The 20,505-nt window shown below is 37.3% G+C and overlaps 1 protein-coding gene across 1 annotated transcript in view; it reads right to left on the reverse strand.

Annotated features, from left to right (window-relative positions):
* The window catches only part of PTN (pleiotrophin), a gene marked incomplete at its 5' end in the record, with an annotated part of 101,042 nt that overhangs the window by 19,171 nt on the left and 61,366 nt on the right, over nt 1–20,505 (reverse strand). Inside the window, 3 exons of the mRNA XM_046668949.1 lie at nt 2,670–2,831; nt 4,952–5,125; nt 5,984–6,100. Coding sequence (XP_046524905.1) covers nt 2,670–2,831; nt 4,952–5,125; nt 5,984–6,100 — 453 coding nt within the window. The remainder of the gene's footprint in view (nt 1–2,669; nt 2,832–4,951; nt 5,126–5,983; nt 6,101–20,505) is intronic.

Raw genomic sequence — 20,505 nt, forward strand, 5'->3', positions numbered from 1 at the left:
CATTCATGAAACCCTCCATTGTTGAGAGAGAAAAGATTGGTTAATTTCTACAAAGTATGTTACGCACACAGGGAAGGTTGCATTTTAATGACCTACAAAATGCATAACTGGTAGTGTTGTGAAATAAAGAACTCATTCAGGGTAATCCCATTTCAATTAACTATATACCTCAATTTTTGATCTAGAAAAAAAATTGCAGAATGTCTACCCACTTGAAATATTTTTACCATTTTTCAAGGTGAAAGGCTGAACCAAATTTTATGTGTGTGTGTGTGTGTGTGTGTGTGTGTATAAGATTGGCCCTGAGTTAACATCTGTTAGTAATCTTCCTCATTTTGCTGGGGAAGATGGTCCCTGAGCTAACATTTGTGCCAGTCTTCCTCTATTTTGTATATGGAAGCCGCCAGAGCATGGCTTGATGAGCAGTGTGTAGGTCCGCACCCAGGATCTGAACCTGCGAACCCCAGGTTGCCTAAACAGAGCATCAAATTTAAGCACTATGCCACCGGGCTGGCCCCCTGAACCAAACTTTTAACCTTCATTACACATTGCTAGATGGGAAAATTTAAAAGTGTGAACTATCCATCAGTCCAGTTAAAAAGGTGTCCTCGCTTAATGTGTTTACTGAATATCCTGAGGGGTCTTTCTTAATCATGTCCCCGCTTTGTCTTATTTATTCCAAACTTTTCAACATTTTTCATATTCACTTAGTCACACCACCATCCACCACCTAACCACTCTCCCTTTTTTTCCCCCACCCATTAAGGTGAAGTTTCTCTCACCCATAAGAAAGAACAAAGACAGAGTGTCTGTGTGTGTGCGTGTGTATGGTGTCTGTGAATTTCACACTAGAGCAGTAATTCTCAATTTTGGCTGATATTGAAATCTTTTAAAGGAGCCTTCTAATTTTCAAAACTGCTGATGCTGATTTAGTCGTTCTGGGTTATGCCTGGGCCCTGGGATTTTTGTAAGTTCCCATGAAACATTCTAACGTGCAGTCCATGCTAAAGCATGGAGACTTCTTTAATTCCTTTTCTTTTCCACTCTATATTTACGCTGAATATTTTGGTTCTCTGGCTGGCTTAAAAATAAATTAATTTGAAAACTATATCTTTGAGTTCTTCCAGCTTTGGAAATGTTTCACTAATTTTCATCAGATCTATGTAGTTGTCTCCAGACAAGTGACATTTGCAAAGGTGGCACACTCACTCACTGCACCGACCCCAGGCACATGTCATTCCTTCCAAAAACACTATAACCAGCAGAGATTTCCATAATCTGGAAGGGCAGCCTGCATCCTAGATTTGCCATCTGTCGTCCAGCCTGCTCTTGGCCATCCTGAAGTTGGAGGTAACCATTTCTAAGGACAACTCCATCAGAGGCTGAAGCATTAGGCCTGTGAAATGAGTCCTTTCTGACCATCAGCAGCAATTTCCCTATTTTCATTTATTACACGCTTCATGGTCATTTTTCTGAGTTTCTCCTTACGGTTAATCTGGCTAGTATAAATTTTCAGGTCCATTTCAGAGTTCAGTATGAGCAGAGGCCAGGAAGGTATTTGATTTAGAGATCCCTGAGGCCCACTGCATTAGTTTGCTAGGGCTGCTGTGACACAGAGCAGGTGACTGAAACAAAAGAAATTTGTTTTCTCATAGACATGGAGGCTGGAAGTCTGAGGTCAAGGAGCTGCAGGGTTGGCTTCTTCTGAGGCCTCCCTCCTTAGCTTGCAAATGGCTGCCTTCTCCCTGTGTCCTCACACGGTCTTCCCTCTGTGCCAATCAGTGTTCTCATCTCCTCTTCTCATAAGGACACCAGTCCTATTGGATTAGGGCCCACCCATATGACCTCATTTAACTTCAGTCACCTCTTTGAAGGCCCTATCTCCAAATACTGTCATGTTTTGGGGTACTGGGAGCCAGAACTTCAACCCGTGAATTTTGGGGGGACATAATCCAGCCCACACCACCTATGAATAAAAGAGTTTAATACCCCTTGTCTTCCCTCAGGTGGGATCTTATTTGTATAAAACCGTGACCATGATGCTTGTTTTTGGTTTACTCTCTCCAGCATGAGGAGCAGAGTTTGACTTTCTGGGAATGAATAGAAAGAGAGCTATGCATAATTAATAATTCCATGATAAATATAGTTGGTAAGATAACCTACCTAATAAAATATAAAGGCTCTGAAAGAAGTATAAGAAATACAGAACCTATCAAGTTATGTGGTGGAAAAAGAAAAAAATGTAAAATAACTATACATGTGAAAACTATGTATGTTGGATAATCTAGGAGAGACTGGATTTTAAATTTTCTGCCTCATGAGCTTTGTGAATCTGTTCCTACTTGTTAAGATGTAGTCCCAATTTAGGGCTGAGAATATATAGCCACCATTCAACAACTGTCTTAATTGGCCTGTTTTGCTAAGTTGTTTATTTGTGCTAGGCGACTGTTCCAACGCCCCTATCTGTGCAGGGGACTTCAATTTGAACTCATCAATTGCCTGCTGAAAAGTACTTGTGTGATGCTCAACATACTGGGCTTTTTCATCCCTTTCTTCAGGTAATTCACCAAGATTTCCTTCTGGAAAATTTGAGTTTCCACCTCTGAAGATCCTGCCCAGGTCCATCAGTCCCTTCATATTAAAACTGTGGTGTAATGGCAGGAACTCACCTTGAGGTTTGGGCTTAGTCAGTTTGCCACAGGGCTTGGAGACGGTGACTGTCTTCTGGCAGTCAGCGTTGTGGAGGGCTCGCTTCAGACTTCCGGTTCTGGTCTTCAAGGCCGTATTCAGGTCACATTCTCCCCAGGCCTGGAACTGGTATTTGCATTCCGCTAAAGGTAGGATAGGACCAGACAGAAGTCTTAGAAAGACCCACTTGTAGTGCCATGAAAATAAAGACGTATTTTTGTTTTCAACTCTTTGTATTGAGATAATTGTAGATTTGCATGCAGTTGTAAGAAATAATAGAGATCCCAATATACCCTTCATCCAGTTTCCCTCAATTGTGATATCTTGCATAACTATAGTCCAATGGCACAACCAGGAAAGTGACATGGACACACTCCACGGAACTTATACAGGTTTCACATGGACTCATTTGTGTATGTGGGTATGTGTGTATTTAGTTCTGTGTGACTTTATCCCATGTGGATAGAGTGAACACCACCACCATTAATATACAAAAGAGTTCCAACACAAGAGTCCCTGGGATTATCCTTTTATAGTCATAGCCTGGCCACCTTCCTCCCTTCCATCTCCTTAGCCCCTGGAAATCACTAATGTGTTCTCCATCTCTATAATTTTGTCAGTTTAAGAATATTATATAAATGGAATCATACAGTATGTAACCTTTAAGATTGTTTTTTTTTTTTCACTCAGCCTAAGTTGTGTCTATCAAGTCTGTTCCTTTTTACTGCTGACTAGTATCCCATGGTATGGATGTACTACAGTTTGTTTAACCATTTACTAGTTAAAGGATATCTGGATTGTTTCCAGCTTTTGGCTATTACAAATAAAGCAGCTATATACGTTTGTGTACAGATTTTTATAGGAATATAAGTTTTCATTTCTCTAGGATAAATGCCCAGGAGTCAAACCATTGCATTGTATGGTAAACACAAGTTTAGTTTTGTAAAAAACTGCCATACTCTTTCCCAATGTGGTTGTACCATTTTACATTCCCATCAGCAATGTTTGAATGATAGAGTTTCTCTGCATCCTTTCTCACATTTGGTGTCATTTTTTTATTTTAGCCATTCTGATATGTGTATAGTGTATAGTGATATCTCTTTGGTTTCATTTCCATTCCTCTTGTGGAGAAAAGATGTTAAATATCTTTTCAGGTGTTTGTTTGCCACCTATATATATTCTTTGGTAAAATGTTTGCTCATGTCTGTCCACTTCCTAATTAAATTGTTAGTTTTGAGAGTTCTTTATATATTCTAAATATAAGTCCTTCAAGATATGCTTTTTAAAAGTTTTCATAAGTGGATCTTTAGGGTGCTCATATACAATTTAAGACCAAACATATCTGAATTTCACCATGCCTTTATAGAATTTATCTCCACTCATAAAAAGTACCCCAAAGATTATAGAAAATGAAAAAGATATAGTGTATATATTCATTGTCCTTCTTCACTGTCCTGTAATTTCTGTAGAACAGTGAGAACATTTTGGGCATGATGTCCTATCATGGCTAAGAAGAACAAAAAGTCTAGAATGTGGAAAAAACAGGTAATTTGGGTATTCAGTAGTGGGTTTAAGGTTATAAGCGTTGAAAGATTCCTTCTTAACTAGGTAGATGAGGCCAGCATGAGACTGGCAATGGTCAGTGAGAGAAAAGACTATGAAAAGTGGCTATGACCATCCTCACTGGGTTTGAGAAGTAAATCCGTGAACCAGTATAGAGGGTGGGGAAGGGCCAAAAGACAGAGAGGGCCTGAAAGTAACAGAAAGAGATCTCAGGGAGGGGGAGAATAAATAAGAAAAGTGGAAAGGAAGATAAAAGGAACTTAGAAACAGAAGAAGGAAAGAAAGGAAAGAGAAGATAGATCAATGAACACTGTCAGGAGGGATCAAGGGTCTACTTTACGTCCCTATTGGTAAGGCAGTGTTTCTCAATGAGGGACTATTTTTGACCCCTACAGGACATTTGGTAACATCTGGAGACATTTTTAGTCCTCACAGTTGGTGGAGGCGGGGAATGTTACCTGAAACTACTGGGTAGAAGCCAGAGATGTTGTTAAATATCCTAAATGCACATACTGAAGCTGAGAAACCCTGGAGTTAGGTAAGACGTCTGGTTATCTGATAAATTAAACAGTAGTAACTTCAAAAGTAACTTACTATTTAAATTAAATAGTAGTAACTTCAAAAGACATTTGGTGAAAGAATGCAAGAATTATCTCAGAGTGGAAGATTAAACCAACAGGACAGTAGGGGTGGGACTCACCTCCGAATTGCTTTTTCCAGTTGCAGGGGATCTTACATCTCTGGGTCTTCATGGTTTGTTTACACTCAGCTCCAGTCCGGGTGCCCTCCCGGGTGCCCAGCCCACAATCTCCGCTGGTGGGCACACACACGCTCCACTGCCATTCTCCACAGTCAGACTTCTTCACTTTTTTTTCTGGAAAGAAAGAAGAAAAAATAATTAACATTCAGAAAACTCCTTAAGTCCTAGATGCAACTAAGTTCATTCCTGAGCACCTTTGTAGCAGGTTCTATGCCTTTTACCTCCATCTTCAGTGTCCAATAAATAATAGGAACTTGATAGGTGTTAGCTGAAGGCTTGAATCAATGATTGACCAAGAGAAGGGAGAAAGAAAACTGAGGAAGGAGCTAGAACTAATATTAATGTAACTCCGACTAAGTGCCTGGGGCTGTGCTAAGTAATTTGCTGACATCTCCTTTCAGAAGCGAACATTTCTGTAAAAGACACAATGGTCAAAAACAGTTAAACCTAAAAAATGAGAAAACATTCTATTAGAAGTAGCAGTTGTCAGATTAGCCATTTCAATGCAAGTCCATCTTCCTTGTTCTGTCTTATAGATGGAATGGCATAATGTAAGTGTAGTGGATCACAGATGTAAACAGACTCCACAGCCTCCTTGTGACATTGGGAGTGACATAGAAAATGTGCTTTATCCTCTCTGAGTTTCAGTTTCCTCCTTTGTAAATATAAGATAAAACAAAAATTCCTGCAGAACTATTTTTGAGAAAGAGAGGCAACATAAGTAAAACTACTGATTGCTGGTTGATGTTCTGTACATAGTAGCTGCTAAGATGACCATTATGTTAATGACCACCATCTATATTTCAGGACTTACAGTGGGGGTAAAATCAGAGGAGATGTCATTTAGCTTCCTGTAAATACTTGAAGGAAGGAAGAAAGGGAGGAAGGGAAGGAGGAAGGATAGAAATCAAGTAGTTGGATTGGATGGACAGTAATCAATGAAGAGTCTTGCCTTCATAACCCCACTGCTTACCTGGTTTCTCTTTCTTCCCTGCTTCAGCAGTGCCCACAGCTGCCAAAATGAAAATGAATGCCAAGAAGGCAGCTGCGAATTTTCGACGCTGCTGCAGGTGCTGTTGGGACTGCATTCTAGGAATAAACAGAGAAGCAGAAGAAAGTGGTGTCAACCTAAGTCAGAGGAAGGCTCAGTGAACTCCTTGATGAAGGGCTCAATTTTACACTTTTGGAATACTAGATTTTGGGAAATTTATATCAGTTATCTTGGACAGAAGTCTATCTTTTCTCTCCAACAGCCGCTGAAATAAGTGCTCTTCTGCAAGCAGTCACATACTCACTGACAAAATACAACAGTTCTCCATATAACACTTCACACAACCATTTGCTAAGTACGACTCAAGAATTATGGAAGCAAAAGATTTCTGATGACATGGCTTTGAGCAGACTCCCAAAGTAAATCTTGCTGATAGTGACACTTGGTAATGTCAATAACTGTAGTCATCTTCATAACTCCTGACAATTCCTAGAAACAACCGTGGTGTTGTAGTCCACATGGATAATTTGAGTGGACACAGCGAATGGATTATCTGTGCAAGTATTATGTTTACTGTTAGCTTTAGATGCACCAATAATGACCAACATCTCTGGTTTTTTGTATTGTTTCCCATGATCGTGACCATCTCATCATTGTTGTTTCATTAATCATTGGTCCACTGAAGAGCGAAGCACAAAACAGAAGTAGAGCTAGCACACCTTTGATATATATCAAACACACATAAACTCACACGTCCTGAAAATGCTCTAAATTCTAGGATATAATGAAAAGTCTTTAAACCCACTCATAATCTGAAATTCTCCACATTTGATATGACTCAAAATCTCAAAATAACATTATAAAGACTCCCCTAGAACTTTAAGTCACTTACAAGAGCTGAGTGTCAACATGGTCACCTTGCCAAACACACTTGAGGAAGTCTCAGTCGAAGCGCCAGGACAACCCATTTCCCAATGGCTTCACTATGTCACTAGCTTCAGTAACTCACCTGGCAGTTATTCATCTTCATCTGCTGGGTTCATGATGACTTCATATAAAAAGAACAGTAAGGTTATTAGCTCTGAGGATTTTTTTCCAGAAGTGGTAATAGATTAGTTTAGATATTTTTACATTCTCTTGATTGTAAACAATAAAACCTCTCATATATATAAAGGATTGAGATAATTCTGTTCTGCAACTTCTTTTTCTCAGTCAAAAATATCTAAGAAATGATTTTCTTATTAGTTAATTTATTTCCCTTTCTGTGACATTGGAAATGCTATCCTTTATTGGTGTTTTCTTTTTTAATTGATGACTTTGAATTTCATTGCACAGACGAAGTATATTTTATTTACCAATTAAAATTAATATTTTGGTCATTTGGTTCTTTCATTGAATCCTGATTAGCTACTCACCATCTCTATCACTTACAAAAATCTTATATTGGGTGCTTTGTTCTTCCTCCTAATGCTAAATTTTTATAATTATACCTCACTGATGGTCACACAGGAAAGTTCCTATTGGTTCTTAGACTTTTCCTATGCCTTTCTTTCACTGAGCATGAATGATATGAGAAGGCAGTCTAGACCTACTGATTGGCAAGTCTTCTCACAGTTGAGTACCCTGGTGCATCTATGTGACTACATTTCTTCATCATATATTCAAATATCATTTAAAATTATTAGGTATAAAGTAAACCAAAGTGGAAGTCTTCTGTTGCTTTCTCCAAAGCCCGTCTTAGAACCTAGTAACTCAGTAACTAGCCACTTTGGAGACAGAAATTATTCATTTGAGTTTTCTTTCCTTTCTTTCTTCCTTCCTTCCTTCCTTCCTTCCTTCCTCCCTCCCTCCCTCCCTTCCTTCCTCCCACCCTCCCTCCCTCCCTCACTCTCTTTCTTTCTTTTTTGCTGATGAAGATTGGCCCCAAGCTAACATCTGTGCCAATCTTCCTCTATTTTGTATGAAGCAGAGTGCCAAATTTAACCTCTAGACCACAGGATGGGGCAGCTCCCTCAGTTGAGTTTTCCTAAAGGAGAAGTTAACTTTTCAATTCAGAACCTTTACATTTTCATGCATTCTTTCCAAGTCAGAATTTGCCTTCATCTTTAACAATTACCTACTAAAACCTGAAGTATTTAGATTGTGAATTAGATTATTGTGTGAATTCAGAAATTCCAGCTGAGAAAGCACAGCTCTTGAGAGAACCTGCTGACCAAGCAATGGGGTGATCCTTGTAGAGCCTTGTAACATACACAGCAGGAAGAGAGGTCAGGAGCACCTCAGAACCCACTGAAGCAACACAGCCACCTGGCAGAAATAGAAAGAACTCTCCCTTCCATAAATAACACAGCACAAACACAGAGTTATTAATGGAAAGATGATATCACTGGCTAATTTTAACCTTGGCATTTCTAGTTTTACATTGCTAAACTCTTACTTTTATAATTATTTTTGAAAAGCTTTCTCTTAATCAAGTTAAATGCACTTAGTTTCAAGGAAAAAAATCCCACACAGGCAAGAGTTTCCTAACCATATAAATCTTCTTTTGAGGCATAGAATGGTCTATTAAACAAGTTATCTTAACTGAAGTCTGAGCCAAGCGGAATGAAAAGGAGAAAGGAATCGGGGTGAAATTTGGAGAGTTAGTAGAATGAAAATATACTCTGTCTACTCCTGATACTACTTAGAACAATTCAGAACCTTAAAAAGTGGGTAAATTATGAATTTCAGCTTTTAGATGTTCTACGGAAAAATGCTCACAAGTCCATGTGTACAGGGAGTCACCTGTGTAAAATATGTGATCAGCAACAGGTTAGAATTGGAGCATATCTTTCTTCTCGATCTCTTCTCTCTTTCCTCCTATTTTGCCTGCCATTCTGCTTAAGCCTATATATTGATAGGTTACATTTTTCTGGGTAGAGAAAATGAATAAAGCGTATTTAAAAGAAGAGAGTAAGGAGGTTTAGAAGAGGGATGATTACAATTATCCAAAACTTCAAGTCTGCCCAAACAATACCCAATTAGCATGTTGGTGCCTTACTATTGTAATAAATCCTTAAGTAATTAGTACATGTATAGATAACAGTTCCCTGGCCTGTGGTATCTGCATAATTGATTATTTATTTGTCCTTAGCCTCAAGTAAAGGCAAAAGCTCTGGATATAGTTTCCCCCTGGCTGCTCTCCAGCAGGGTGCTAGATGAGCACAGAGACAAGAACATTGACCTTAAGGAAGTAGTCAGGATCATGACTCATTTTTCACACTGAGGAAAATAAAACAGTGGAAGAAGAAGACTTGCTAAATTGGCTCAGTTCATTTGAATAATTTACTTATTTTCACCCCCTGCTACTGCTATCTTTCCTTGTACCTACCTTGAGAGATTTAACCTTATAGGGCTTAATGGTCAAGTTGAAGACTACGATACATGGGCACTGGTGTCTGGAAATTATTGTTCAGTTATTTCAATCACCAATAAGTCTGAAGCTCAAAGTTTAAAGGAAATTAAAGTTAAACAGACCAACTCAGGGGAAAAGTGTTAATTTACTGAATCTTGATCTCTTCTGTAGAGAAATGGTTGATTAGAAGGAAGAAAGAGCTCTCCTTACCTTTAGTATTTTAATAGGATCTAGGGCTTTTTTTTTTTTTTTTTTTTTTGAGGAAGATTAGCCCTGAGCTAACTACTGCCAGTCCTCCTCTTTTTTTGCTGAGGAAGCATGGCCCTGAGCCAACATCCGTGCCCACCTTCCTCTGCTTTATATGTGGGACGCTTACCACAGCATGGCTTGCCAAGCGATGCCATGTCTGCACCCGGGATCTGAACCGGCGAACCCCAGGCCGCCAAGAAGTGAAACATTCGAACTTAACCGCTGCACCACAGGGCCGGCCCCAATAGGCTCTAGAATTTTTTAAGATAATTAACATCTAGTGTAAACACAAGACAAGGACGTTGAAATATGTCCCTTAGTGATCTTGCTGGAAAGACTAATATGGGAGTTGGAGGCAGAAGCTTTGGCTTAAACTTCAGCTCCACCGTATAATTTTCGGGATGTCCTTGTACAAATCACAATCATTTGCACCTCTGTTTTGACATCTGCAGAGTAGGATTATTTTATAACAACTACTTGAGAGGCTTGTCGTGAAAATGCAAGATGCAGACATAGAGCTAACCCAGAATATTAAGAAATACATTATTAGTTGATGAATAAAGTTAATTCACTCCTACACTAAAGTACTTCTTTTTATTGAGAAATAACAATCATTACACTCTGAACTATCTAATATTATCCAAAAGCAAAAGACAAAATAAAAAACAAAGAAACAGAGAGAGATATGATTGAATTAATATCAACTAAAGATTCGTTCAGCCTTATCGGCACAAACTCATTCTGCCTTTTGACTTCTTGGAAGGTTAAAATAAACTCAAGGATCTTCATCCCCAGTGTTTCCTTGGAGTTTGCTAAAGTCAAGAGGTTCCATCTTGAAAATTAGGAAAATCTGGATGCAATTTAACTTGTACCAGATAAAAAAATAATCTCACTTTGCAGCTGTGTTTTATGCTGATTGTGTGGCGAAACCATTCCACCTTTTTCTTTTTATTTCAAATAAAAAGCACAGGGCCCCATCACCTGGATGCCGCTCAGTAAAATTTTTGCTAATGAAAAATGGCTCCAAAACATGGCACCAAGTCAGAGGAATTAATATTCATCCTAAAATGATGTCTCAGCTTTTTGTTTATGCCATGGGATATGAAATTCACTGAAGAAATTGGACTGCAAACAACAACCAGAATCTAAAGCAGTGTCATACATACGAGAATAATCAGTGAATGATTTGCAGTGCTTCTGCATCATACATTACACATCACTAGACCTTTCTGGATATTTTGTGATCTACTTGCCTAAACTCCTGTGAAATAGTAATTTTTTGACCTTTTAATTGTAAAATAAAACATGAGAGACAAAAAAAAAACACGCAAAGCAATTACATAGCTCAGTGAATTATTATAAGATAAATTATTTTTCCAGTCACATCTGAAGGCTTTACATATTTCTCATCCTAATTATAGCCCCATCCCTCCAAAAGTAACTTATATAGCAATCACTTCTGTGCATTTCTTGAGGGTTTTATTCAAGTGTGCTTCCCTAGAAATGTCTAATTTAAAAGACAGAGATGTCTTTTACATTGCTTTTATTATACAAGTTTGTCCTCCACTCCTTTCTTTCTCTTGCTTTTTACTTTTTCGAAAACCAGGCTGTTTAATCAATAGTATCCCATTTTCTGGATTTTGATGATTGTAAATGCATGACGCAATTCAGCGTTCCTCTGTTCAGCTGCAAATTGGCAGCTGGGTGCAGAGGCTTAACCAGACTCAAGTGCTATTCCTTTGGAAAAACTAGAAGCGGTATTGTGTTCTTTCACCAGGAGTTACATAATATTTGGTCTTTGCTCTTTTGTGATGTTAACAGCCATTGGCACTCCACCATTAGTGATGGGATATTATGGACTGAATGTTTGTGGTCCCCCTCAAATTTATATGTTGAAACTCTACACTTGTCTATGTAATAGTAGTAGGAGGTAGGGCCTTTGGGAGGTAATTAGGATCAGATGAGGTCATGTGGGTGGAGCCTTCATGAATGGGATCAGTATCCTTATGAGGCTCCCCAGAGAGCCTGCTTTTTCTCTCTGCTCTTCATCATGTGAGGATACAATGAGAAGTCAACAGTCTGCAACCCAGAGGATGGTTCTCACCAGAACACGACAATCCTTGCACCCTGATCTTGAACTTCTAGCCTCCAGATCTGTGAGAAATAAGTTTCTGCTATTGACAAGCCACCCAGTCTGTGGTGTTTTTGTTATAGCAGCCTGAGTTTACCAAGACCTAGGGGCTGCAAAATGGTGATATTCTAAATCTATCCTTTCCTTTTCATTTATTATTTGAGATAATTTTAATAACAGATGAGATGTTCCCCTCATCTATTATTTTGTTATGCAGTATACAGTTCATAAGAGCAAGTGGGATAAATGCTTGATTATTTTCCTTTATTTACCTAATTTTCAAGATTATGAATTTGTTGCCCATCATAATTAGAATATGGCCAACAAATTTTTCTTTTGTGTATTATTATAAGCGCATGGATTTATTCATATTGGATGGGTTTTAAGCCATCACATTTTTAACCTTTATTGAAGCTCTAATTGTCCCATCTTTGGCCAATGTAAGCTTCATTCAGTTGGCCGCTGAATTCTTTTGACATGATCCTTGTAATCTTTGACAACATCCTTGCTATCTGGTGTGCCAAGATCTGGTGTGCCAGGTCTATCTTGCACATTTCCTACCCCAGACCTGAAATCAACCATTCCTTCAAGAAGCCTTGTTTGTTTTTAGGGTAAATAATATTTCCAAACTGAAATCTGGACGCTAGGGATGCTCGACATTACTGAGTTGATCCTTATTTCCAGGCCTTTTTCTGTGAGCAGAGCCAAGAAAGAACATAGGGCATGACAGAATTAAATATTAAACAATAAAACTATTGTTTTATCACACTATCTCCTTTGATCATTTGGCATTGATCATTTGATTTATCCCATATTACAGAAACAATAGTCTCAGAATAACAATATTAATACTAAAACCACCAATTATGAATCCTAAAAGCAGTTAAAATTGTTTTATCACACTATCTCCTTTGCCCTCATTTTCGTGGTTGCTCAATATCTATGTCATCAGAAATTTTAGCCATTGTATACTATACCATCTCCCCTTTAATTCTCATTAATCTTTGTTATAGAACCAGCTATATATTTAAGGGTCGCTACAGTCCTTATGTTGACATCTCTCTAAGCATTTTGTTGGTCTGAAACGACTCTCTAGCAGAATTCTTAGAAAAGCTGTGGAAACATTATTACTTGAGTTCTTGAGTGCTGATAACAGATTATCCAGCCCTTTTGTCCTTGAGGGTCAGTTTTGCTGGAATGTAACATTCTTGGCTTACAGCTTTTTTCCCTAAGTATCCAAAATATTATCTTCCATTTTCTTTCATCATAAAGTGTTGCAGTTGGAAAACCTAATAACAATCTAATTTTTTTCTATGTAAGTAAAGTATTATTTTTGCTGAGATGACCAAAGGATCTTTTTTCTTTAAAATGCGATAATTTTCCTAACTTATACTTTGGCATTGTTCATTTGGGGTTGATAACCTCGCATAATCATGGGCTCTTCTAATAGTCAGCTTTAGATCATTTCATTGTTTTTTATTTGAATGAGAGTTTTCAATATAAGTTCTATTACCTTTCCTTGGTTTTCTTCTTCAGGATCTCATTATCTGTGAGTTGATTCTTCCTTGACTATTTTCATTATTTGTGCTTTTATCTCAAATCTTTTTTATCAACATTTTTTAAAAAAATTAAAATAGTCTGTTTTTATCTTCGATTTATCTTAAGGTATTGTGTTTATTCGATCTTGTGTTTCTTCTAGTTTAGTCTTCATTTCTAAACTATTATTTTTATTTCTAATTCTCACATGAGTTCTGTCACCTCATTCCTGAGTTTTTCTAGTTATGATTTATGATTTTCTCTTACATCTCGTATGATTTCCGTGTTTTCTAACTCATTTTAAAATAGTATGTTACAGGGGTTTTTGTCCTGTTTTCTAGTTCTTGAGCATGTTCAGGCATACTTTCCCTGCCTTTAGGGACATTATTCTGCTCCTTATCTTCTATTTCCCTTTTTAATAGTTACTTTATATGAGATTTCACCTCAATACATTTCTCTAGCTCATATTTATAGCTGTTTTACCTTCACAAAATTCCTTCTTCTGTTCTTTCTGTATTATGGTGAAATAAAAAAGCTATCTTTCTGAGATTTCTTGGTTCTGTTTTCCTGTCCTTACTTTTATCTGAACTTTCTGTTTCCTTTGTTTCCATTGTTGCTCTTTTGATCAATTTTGATTTTATTCCCGGGAGTTCATCTTCACTGTGGGTTCCTGTCCTAGAAGGAAGTCCTGGAGGGTCAGCTTGTGTTCTCGAATTCGCTCACCATGATTTACAATGGACATGTATGGGCTGTTTTGGGGTTCTCCCATTGTCAGGTTTGTCAGATGTTCTGTTGCTTCCCTCTGCCTTCTTTTGTTCAGACACCAATAGCCTGTGGATCTTGTAGTTATAATGGTTTACTCCCACCCACTTTTATTTTGAGGTTTGTGGGGAAAACTCTGTCCTGAGTTTTGTTTTAAACATTGTCCCTGGGTTTGGTTTTGCTATCTATCAAGCTGCCCATCCGCTTTTATATGAGGATTCAGGAAGATTCTAAAAACATCCTGACACCTCCTTCCTCTCAAAATCAGCATATTACTTCATTAAACATTTTGATGGCACCTATCTATGCCAGCCATTGGGCCATATTCTTAGGGTGTAACAGTAAGAAGTGATAAGATAGATGATGTTTTTGCTTGTTCTCATGAAGTTTGCACTCCAATAAAGTTTACACTGACAAATAAATAGCCAATTATAATTCACTATTCTCTGATAAGAATTACAAACTGTCAGGAAGTATAAGAGAAGGGCAACCATTTTGCATTTCCCTTTCTTGATTGTTATCTAACTCAAGACAGGGATTCAGTTAAGGCCAAAGATTTAATTTAATAGTAGAAATTCTGTTATGGAGCATTAACTATTAGTCATGTTCCTGATGATTTTAGTCATAGAATTAAATGTCTATCTTCTCTCACTTATCATAAAGGATTTTAATTTAGTTCAAGGGAGATTTATCAGCTTGCATCAGTCAAGAAGGTACTTATTTAGTTAACAAACATTTATAGTAGTTACTATATACAAGGAACTCTTTTAAGTACTTTATAAATATTGACTTTTAATATTAACTGATATCTGAACCATCACAGACAGTATATCCATTTACTCAATTATTCAAAAACTATGTGTATGTAAGAGTTGCATCCTTTGTAGCATAAGTTGTTCTAGGCAATGGAGACAAGGAGTTGAACAAGATAGGCAAGATTGCTGGCCCCATGATGCTTACCTAATAGTAAGCAAGTTAGAAAATAGGATGTAAACAAATAAGTAAACAAATTCACAAACAAGATAATTTCTGATTGTGGCAAATTTTGTGGGAAAAAAAAGATGATGATGTGATAGAGTGAAAGAGTGACCTGAAGAAGACAATTTAGGTAGGGTGCTTACGCATGGCTTCTTTTATAAGGCTGAGAAAGAGCCAGTAAAGTATAATATGTCTTAGTGATAAATATTGTGCATCAGGGGCCCCCAATTACCACTTTTCATTCCTCGTCATTCTCTTCTGAGATGAGATGGTCTTATTTTTGCCTCCAAGCTTTTACAATACTTCTGGAATTCAAGAATTAGCCATCCACTCCTCCTGATTGACCTTGTTCTCTCCACTCCACCACAATCTCTGGATCTCCCTAAGGTTTGACCAACAGCCAACAATATCTCACTCTTATCGGCTCACTGGTAGGCAGCACAGTCAAACCTGAAATCTTGCCAGTTTATAATCTATATTAATATGTGACATCATATTTAACCAAAAAAATACAATCAAAGAAATTATAGTTTTTATGTTTACTTTCCCAAGAAAAATAATGGCCACCATTTATTTAATTTAAACATGACATCACAGAGTGTTTTTTTCTTTTTTTCTAGCCTGGTAATATAGTAGGAAATCCATTTTGTCTAAAAGCATGCAGCCTTTTCACCTCTGCCCACTATTAATCTTTCTAAGGATGTGTAGGTTTCTTGAAAATTGCTTTCTACTTCAAATTCAACTCTAAATACACAAAAGGATTCAGGAATGAGAAAGGAAAAAATAAAACAACGGAATAAATGGATTTGATTTTCCCTTTATAATATGACTGTAGTGTGAAGGTATGTTTATTCAATTATTTTTTGGAGCCAAGTGAGTTCAAAAGGGACTGGGGTTGTTTATATTATTCCTTTCTGCTTTCATACATTATAATCAAAAGTAACTGGAGATCAACTTTTAGAATTTTAGAATTTTCTAATTTCCTCTTAATCCTTTTTATATCTATCTACTGCAACCTGATATAGAAGAACAAGTAACAATTTTAGAGTAGGTTGGACCTGAGTTGGAATCCCAACCCTGGCTAGGTAATGAAGCAGTACATTTAATTTCTCTGAAACTTATTTTCCTCAGTCATAGACATGGGTATAAAATCTGTTGCACAATGTTTTGGGATAAAAGATTGGGCATGAAAAGTAAGCAACACAGTACCTGGCACATGGCCAACCCACTGGACCTTCTCTAAGGATGCTTTCCTAACTCATATTGCAGCTCCCCAACCGCTTCACTTTTAACTGTGCTAAGATAACAAATTGACATTTTGGATGGAATTTTCCTATAACAGAGTGCAAAATACTGAATTTTCACTGGGCAAAAATGGCAATCCACTTCCCTCACAGCTTACTGTACTAGCTTTTAACTCACTTTCCTGCCACCTCTCTTGTTTCCTTCTAATCTTATTCCTCTAAAGTCAAGATGTCTAGAATATCTCAAAACCTTTTTTTCTCACAGGAATCCCTTTCACTCTGTCCTCTCGCCTCCTGTACCCAATCTATATATCTTTAGCCAGAAAGAAGTATTTATAATTCTCTAAGCCCAGAAACATTGTTTTAGTCCACTGATCTTTTGCTCATGCTGTCCCATGCAATTGGAAGTTCTTTCCCAAACCCCTCTACCTGGAAAACCCTTATCACCTTCCAAGGTTTAGTTCAAGGATTTCATCTTCAATGAAGCCTTTGCTGAGGCAATATTCTCCTCTTTATCTTTGGAGGTCATTTTGCTATGCTCATTCCATAGGCTCCCATCATTCACCACCTCTGAATATACAAGTGGCATATAATTGACTCTGTAAACCAGAAAAAATGACATGAGCCTTCTAGACCATTTAGTAACCATTATTTTTTTAGGTCCCTTTAATTTCTCTTCTTTCATTGCCAGAACTAGGAGAGAATAAAAAAGCCGTCCTGAAAGGCAGGCACTGAGAAGTCAATGGAGGTTTCTAAGGTTCCTCTCTAGCTAATTCACTGGCTCCCATTCACCAGTCAAGAAGTAAATTCTCTTCTTAGGAAAACTATCAGCAATACAAGCCATGGATCTTCTGAGGTCCTATTAGAATGACTGGCATTTAGAATGTCCTCTAATGCTGAAGTTCTATCAAAAACCTTTGACATAATAGTATAATCTTCAGTGTGTGCACAGGTGATTGTGATTGTGTTTGTGTATATGTGCCTATAATAGTGTGTGTGTGTACACAAACACTTGTATACATCCAATTTCAGTAATCTACAAGCTCTTTAAGAGATAGAACACTATCTTTTTCTTATGTTCATTTATAAGGTTTAGAACAGTGTTTGACACACAGATGTCACTTGTATATTTGTTATATGAATGAGTAAAATAACAAATAAGGGAAAAAATAGCCTGGTAGCCAATATGATAACTGACAACGCTATCTAAAATAATACCAACTTCATATATCTATGTTCCCTCACCTGGCTTTATTTTTATCTCAGCACAAATTAATGTTGGATTTATAATATGTTTATTTTATTTGTTAATTATCGTCTCTCCCAAGATGGTAGGCCTCTGAAGAACAGCAGTGCTGGCTATTGAAATCTTATTGCAGACTGAAGGTGGGAGAGCATAAGAAATGTAAAAAGACATTCCAGGGGATATGCTGAGCACTGGGTGTTATCTGACATAGTAACTAAAATGCATTTTAATTCATATATTTTTTAACAGCTAAAGAACCTTGATTTTGGAGTAGCGTATTTTTTTATTTAAGTGAATTTCCTCTACCTTGCTTATGAAATGCAAAGTATTGCTGGAGGTAGTTTTCTTCTAAGTTTACAAATACAGAAACGTCAATTAGGCAAATATGCCATTTTTATTTTATCTTTCCACTTCATACATTTACTTAGGAATGGTGATTTCATTTTTTTCCTACATTACATTTGGGAGATATTTGTTCCTATGGGGGATTTAGTAACTTTAATTATATTTTTTCTTATGTATAGTTTACTTTTCTTTCTTTATTTTCACTAGCTCATCTTCAAGTCTTGAAATCCTCATATTGATTTATTCTCTAATGGCTTGATCATTGCCTTAGATTCCTGAAGTCTCACAGAACTAGGCCTTATGTTTATAATGGAATCAGTTGCTAAATCAGCCCTTCACTTTGGCCTTGTTAAGCTGCCTTATTTAAACACTAAGCAGTGAAAAGAATGTGTCCCAAGCACATGACCTCAGGTGCACTCTACTCACAGCACAGAAGTGAATTCAACAACGTGCCATCTTTGATTTTAACCAAGTGCATATCAATTAGATTGATAAAGTAGGGCATTCATTTAATTTTGTATAACTCAATGTTTCAAAAACAGGGAACTTTCAGGGCAAAATATTTTCATGGCATGGTGGCACCTGCTGGAAAAGTGTGATATTTCAGGATATTTTCCTTAGACATCTACTCACCAATTTTTAGAGCACCTACTAAGGGCTGGGTCTATGCTGGGCATGGGAATATGAGAAATGAATTTGATACATCCCTTGCCCTAAAAAAGCTCTCTCTAACTGGGAGAAAAGAGAGAGAAATGAGTATGATGATTTACTATGGTAAATATTACTAAAAAACTTTATACCGACAGCGCTGACTGCACAGGCCCAAGTGATAATTTTGCTTAGCAAGGTTGAGTGAGGCAGAGGGTTGAGGCATATTTTATCTGTTTTGGGGGAAAAAAATAGTCTTCTAAGTAAAGAAAGGAGGGAAGGAAGGGAATTTCAGGCAGAAGGGACCACATTAGCAAACGTGTGGAAATGATGTTTATAATATATTAAGTGACAAAATGTGATTAGAATATAGAGTATACAGTGGCAAGTAGCAATGGACAGACCTCAAAAGGAGAAAAGGAAATGAGTTAGTCCTGGGAGTTCAATAGTTCATACAGAGATCCTTTGCAAAGTACTTTGGTTACTCTTTGGCTTTGTTTTTGTTCATCAGTTTTGTGAATGTTTTAGGTACTTCAGTTTATTTTTGGGTATTTGATTATGATAAAAGTACTGTAATTGGGAGTCAAGCTCTAAGATTCAAAAATTTCACACACGCGTACACGCAAAAGTCCCTCTGATTTTCATTAGAAAAACAAAGTTGGGCTAAAGGAGTGACTTCTAGAGCACTGGTGTTTCCACAGAGAGGCATCAAGGGTGGTCACAAGGTAAGAGGGTCCTGAGCAGGTGCTAGAGCTTCTGCTAGAGCGCTCCTCTTCACTTTCCTTATTGGCTCCCTTGTAAGATTTCATTTGTCAAAAACGAAAAATATATTGAAAAGTCACTGGTCTAGCCAATCTCAAGGTCTATCCTGTTGAGGATATGACAATGATACAAAACAATATTTTTATAAAAAGGTAGAATTGGGCAAATGTCTCAAGTATGGTGCCCTAAATATGGACTATATTTTGAGTGTGCAAAATGCCTTTCCTGTGGTAGGGCAAATAGGAATTTTACAAATGCAGATTTTAACTATTCTATACAACAAAGTTTCACAAGATTTTGTTCTTCTGTCAACAGTCAAACACACAGCCTAACGAGTATAATTACAATTATGAGGAAAATATGACATAAAATCATAAAGCATTAGAAACGAATTTTAATACTGCGGAAAGAGAAGAGGCTTTCGAGTCAGCCAGAATTCTTCCACATTGGCTTCATCACTTATTACAGCTGTGATCTGGACAAAGGAGTCACTCTGTTTTACTCTCAGTATCCTCCTCTATGGAAATTTAGAGTTTATTATGTGGGCTCATAGTTTGTTTGAAGATTACAAGAGATAACAGATATAAAATGCCTGGCATTTTGTCAGGCACACATTAGGTGCTCCCTAGTGGGGGCTCTTGTGGTTCCTTAGAGGAAGACAGTGAAGGCGGAAGAGTGTATATCTTCTTGAAAGGATTCCAGAGGCAGCTTCATAAAGAGGGTGGCAATACCTCCTTTTAAGGGGGTTTGGATTTTGATAAGTGAGTCTAGAATGGAAAGCATTTCCAAGGAAGAAATGGAATAAGCCAAAGTTTCAGGTGAGAAATCAAGAGACCAATTTGAAGTAAGTAGTTCAGTTTGGTAATCAAAGAAGGAAGTGTGGTATAGATAAACCAGAGTTTAGTGACCACCTACTATGTGCATGATAGTAGTCTAGTTTATAAGGGAGACACAGATATGAATTACATTTGATCTCATGAGTCCGACAAGATTATAAACTTGTTATGGAGACCAAGACAATGAGAGTATACACCATATTTTTGTGTGGGATGTAAAAATGCTGTAACTAAAAGCAAAAATATTTATGATAAAAGAGGAGTATCTAATATTCTGCCAAAATCTCTTCTGTGAAGCTAAAAGGATGCTTCTCAACTTTTGGAAGTAAAAATCAAAAGAAAATTGTCCATTCTGGCAAACTGAATTAGTTT

Source organism: Equus quagga, chromosome 8 (genome assembly GCF_021613505.1).
Source record: "Equus quagga isolate Etosha38 chromosome 8, UCLA_HA_Equagga_1.0, whole genome shotgun sequence".
NCBI lineage: Eukaryota > Metazoa > Chordata > Mammalia > Perissodactyla > Equidae > Equus > Equus quagga.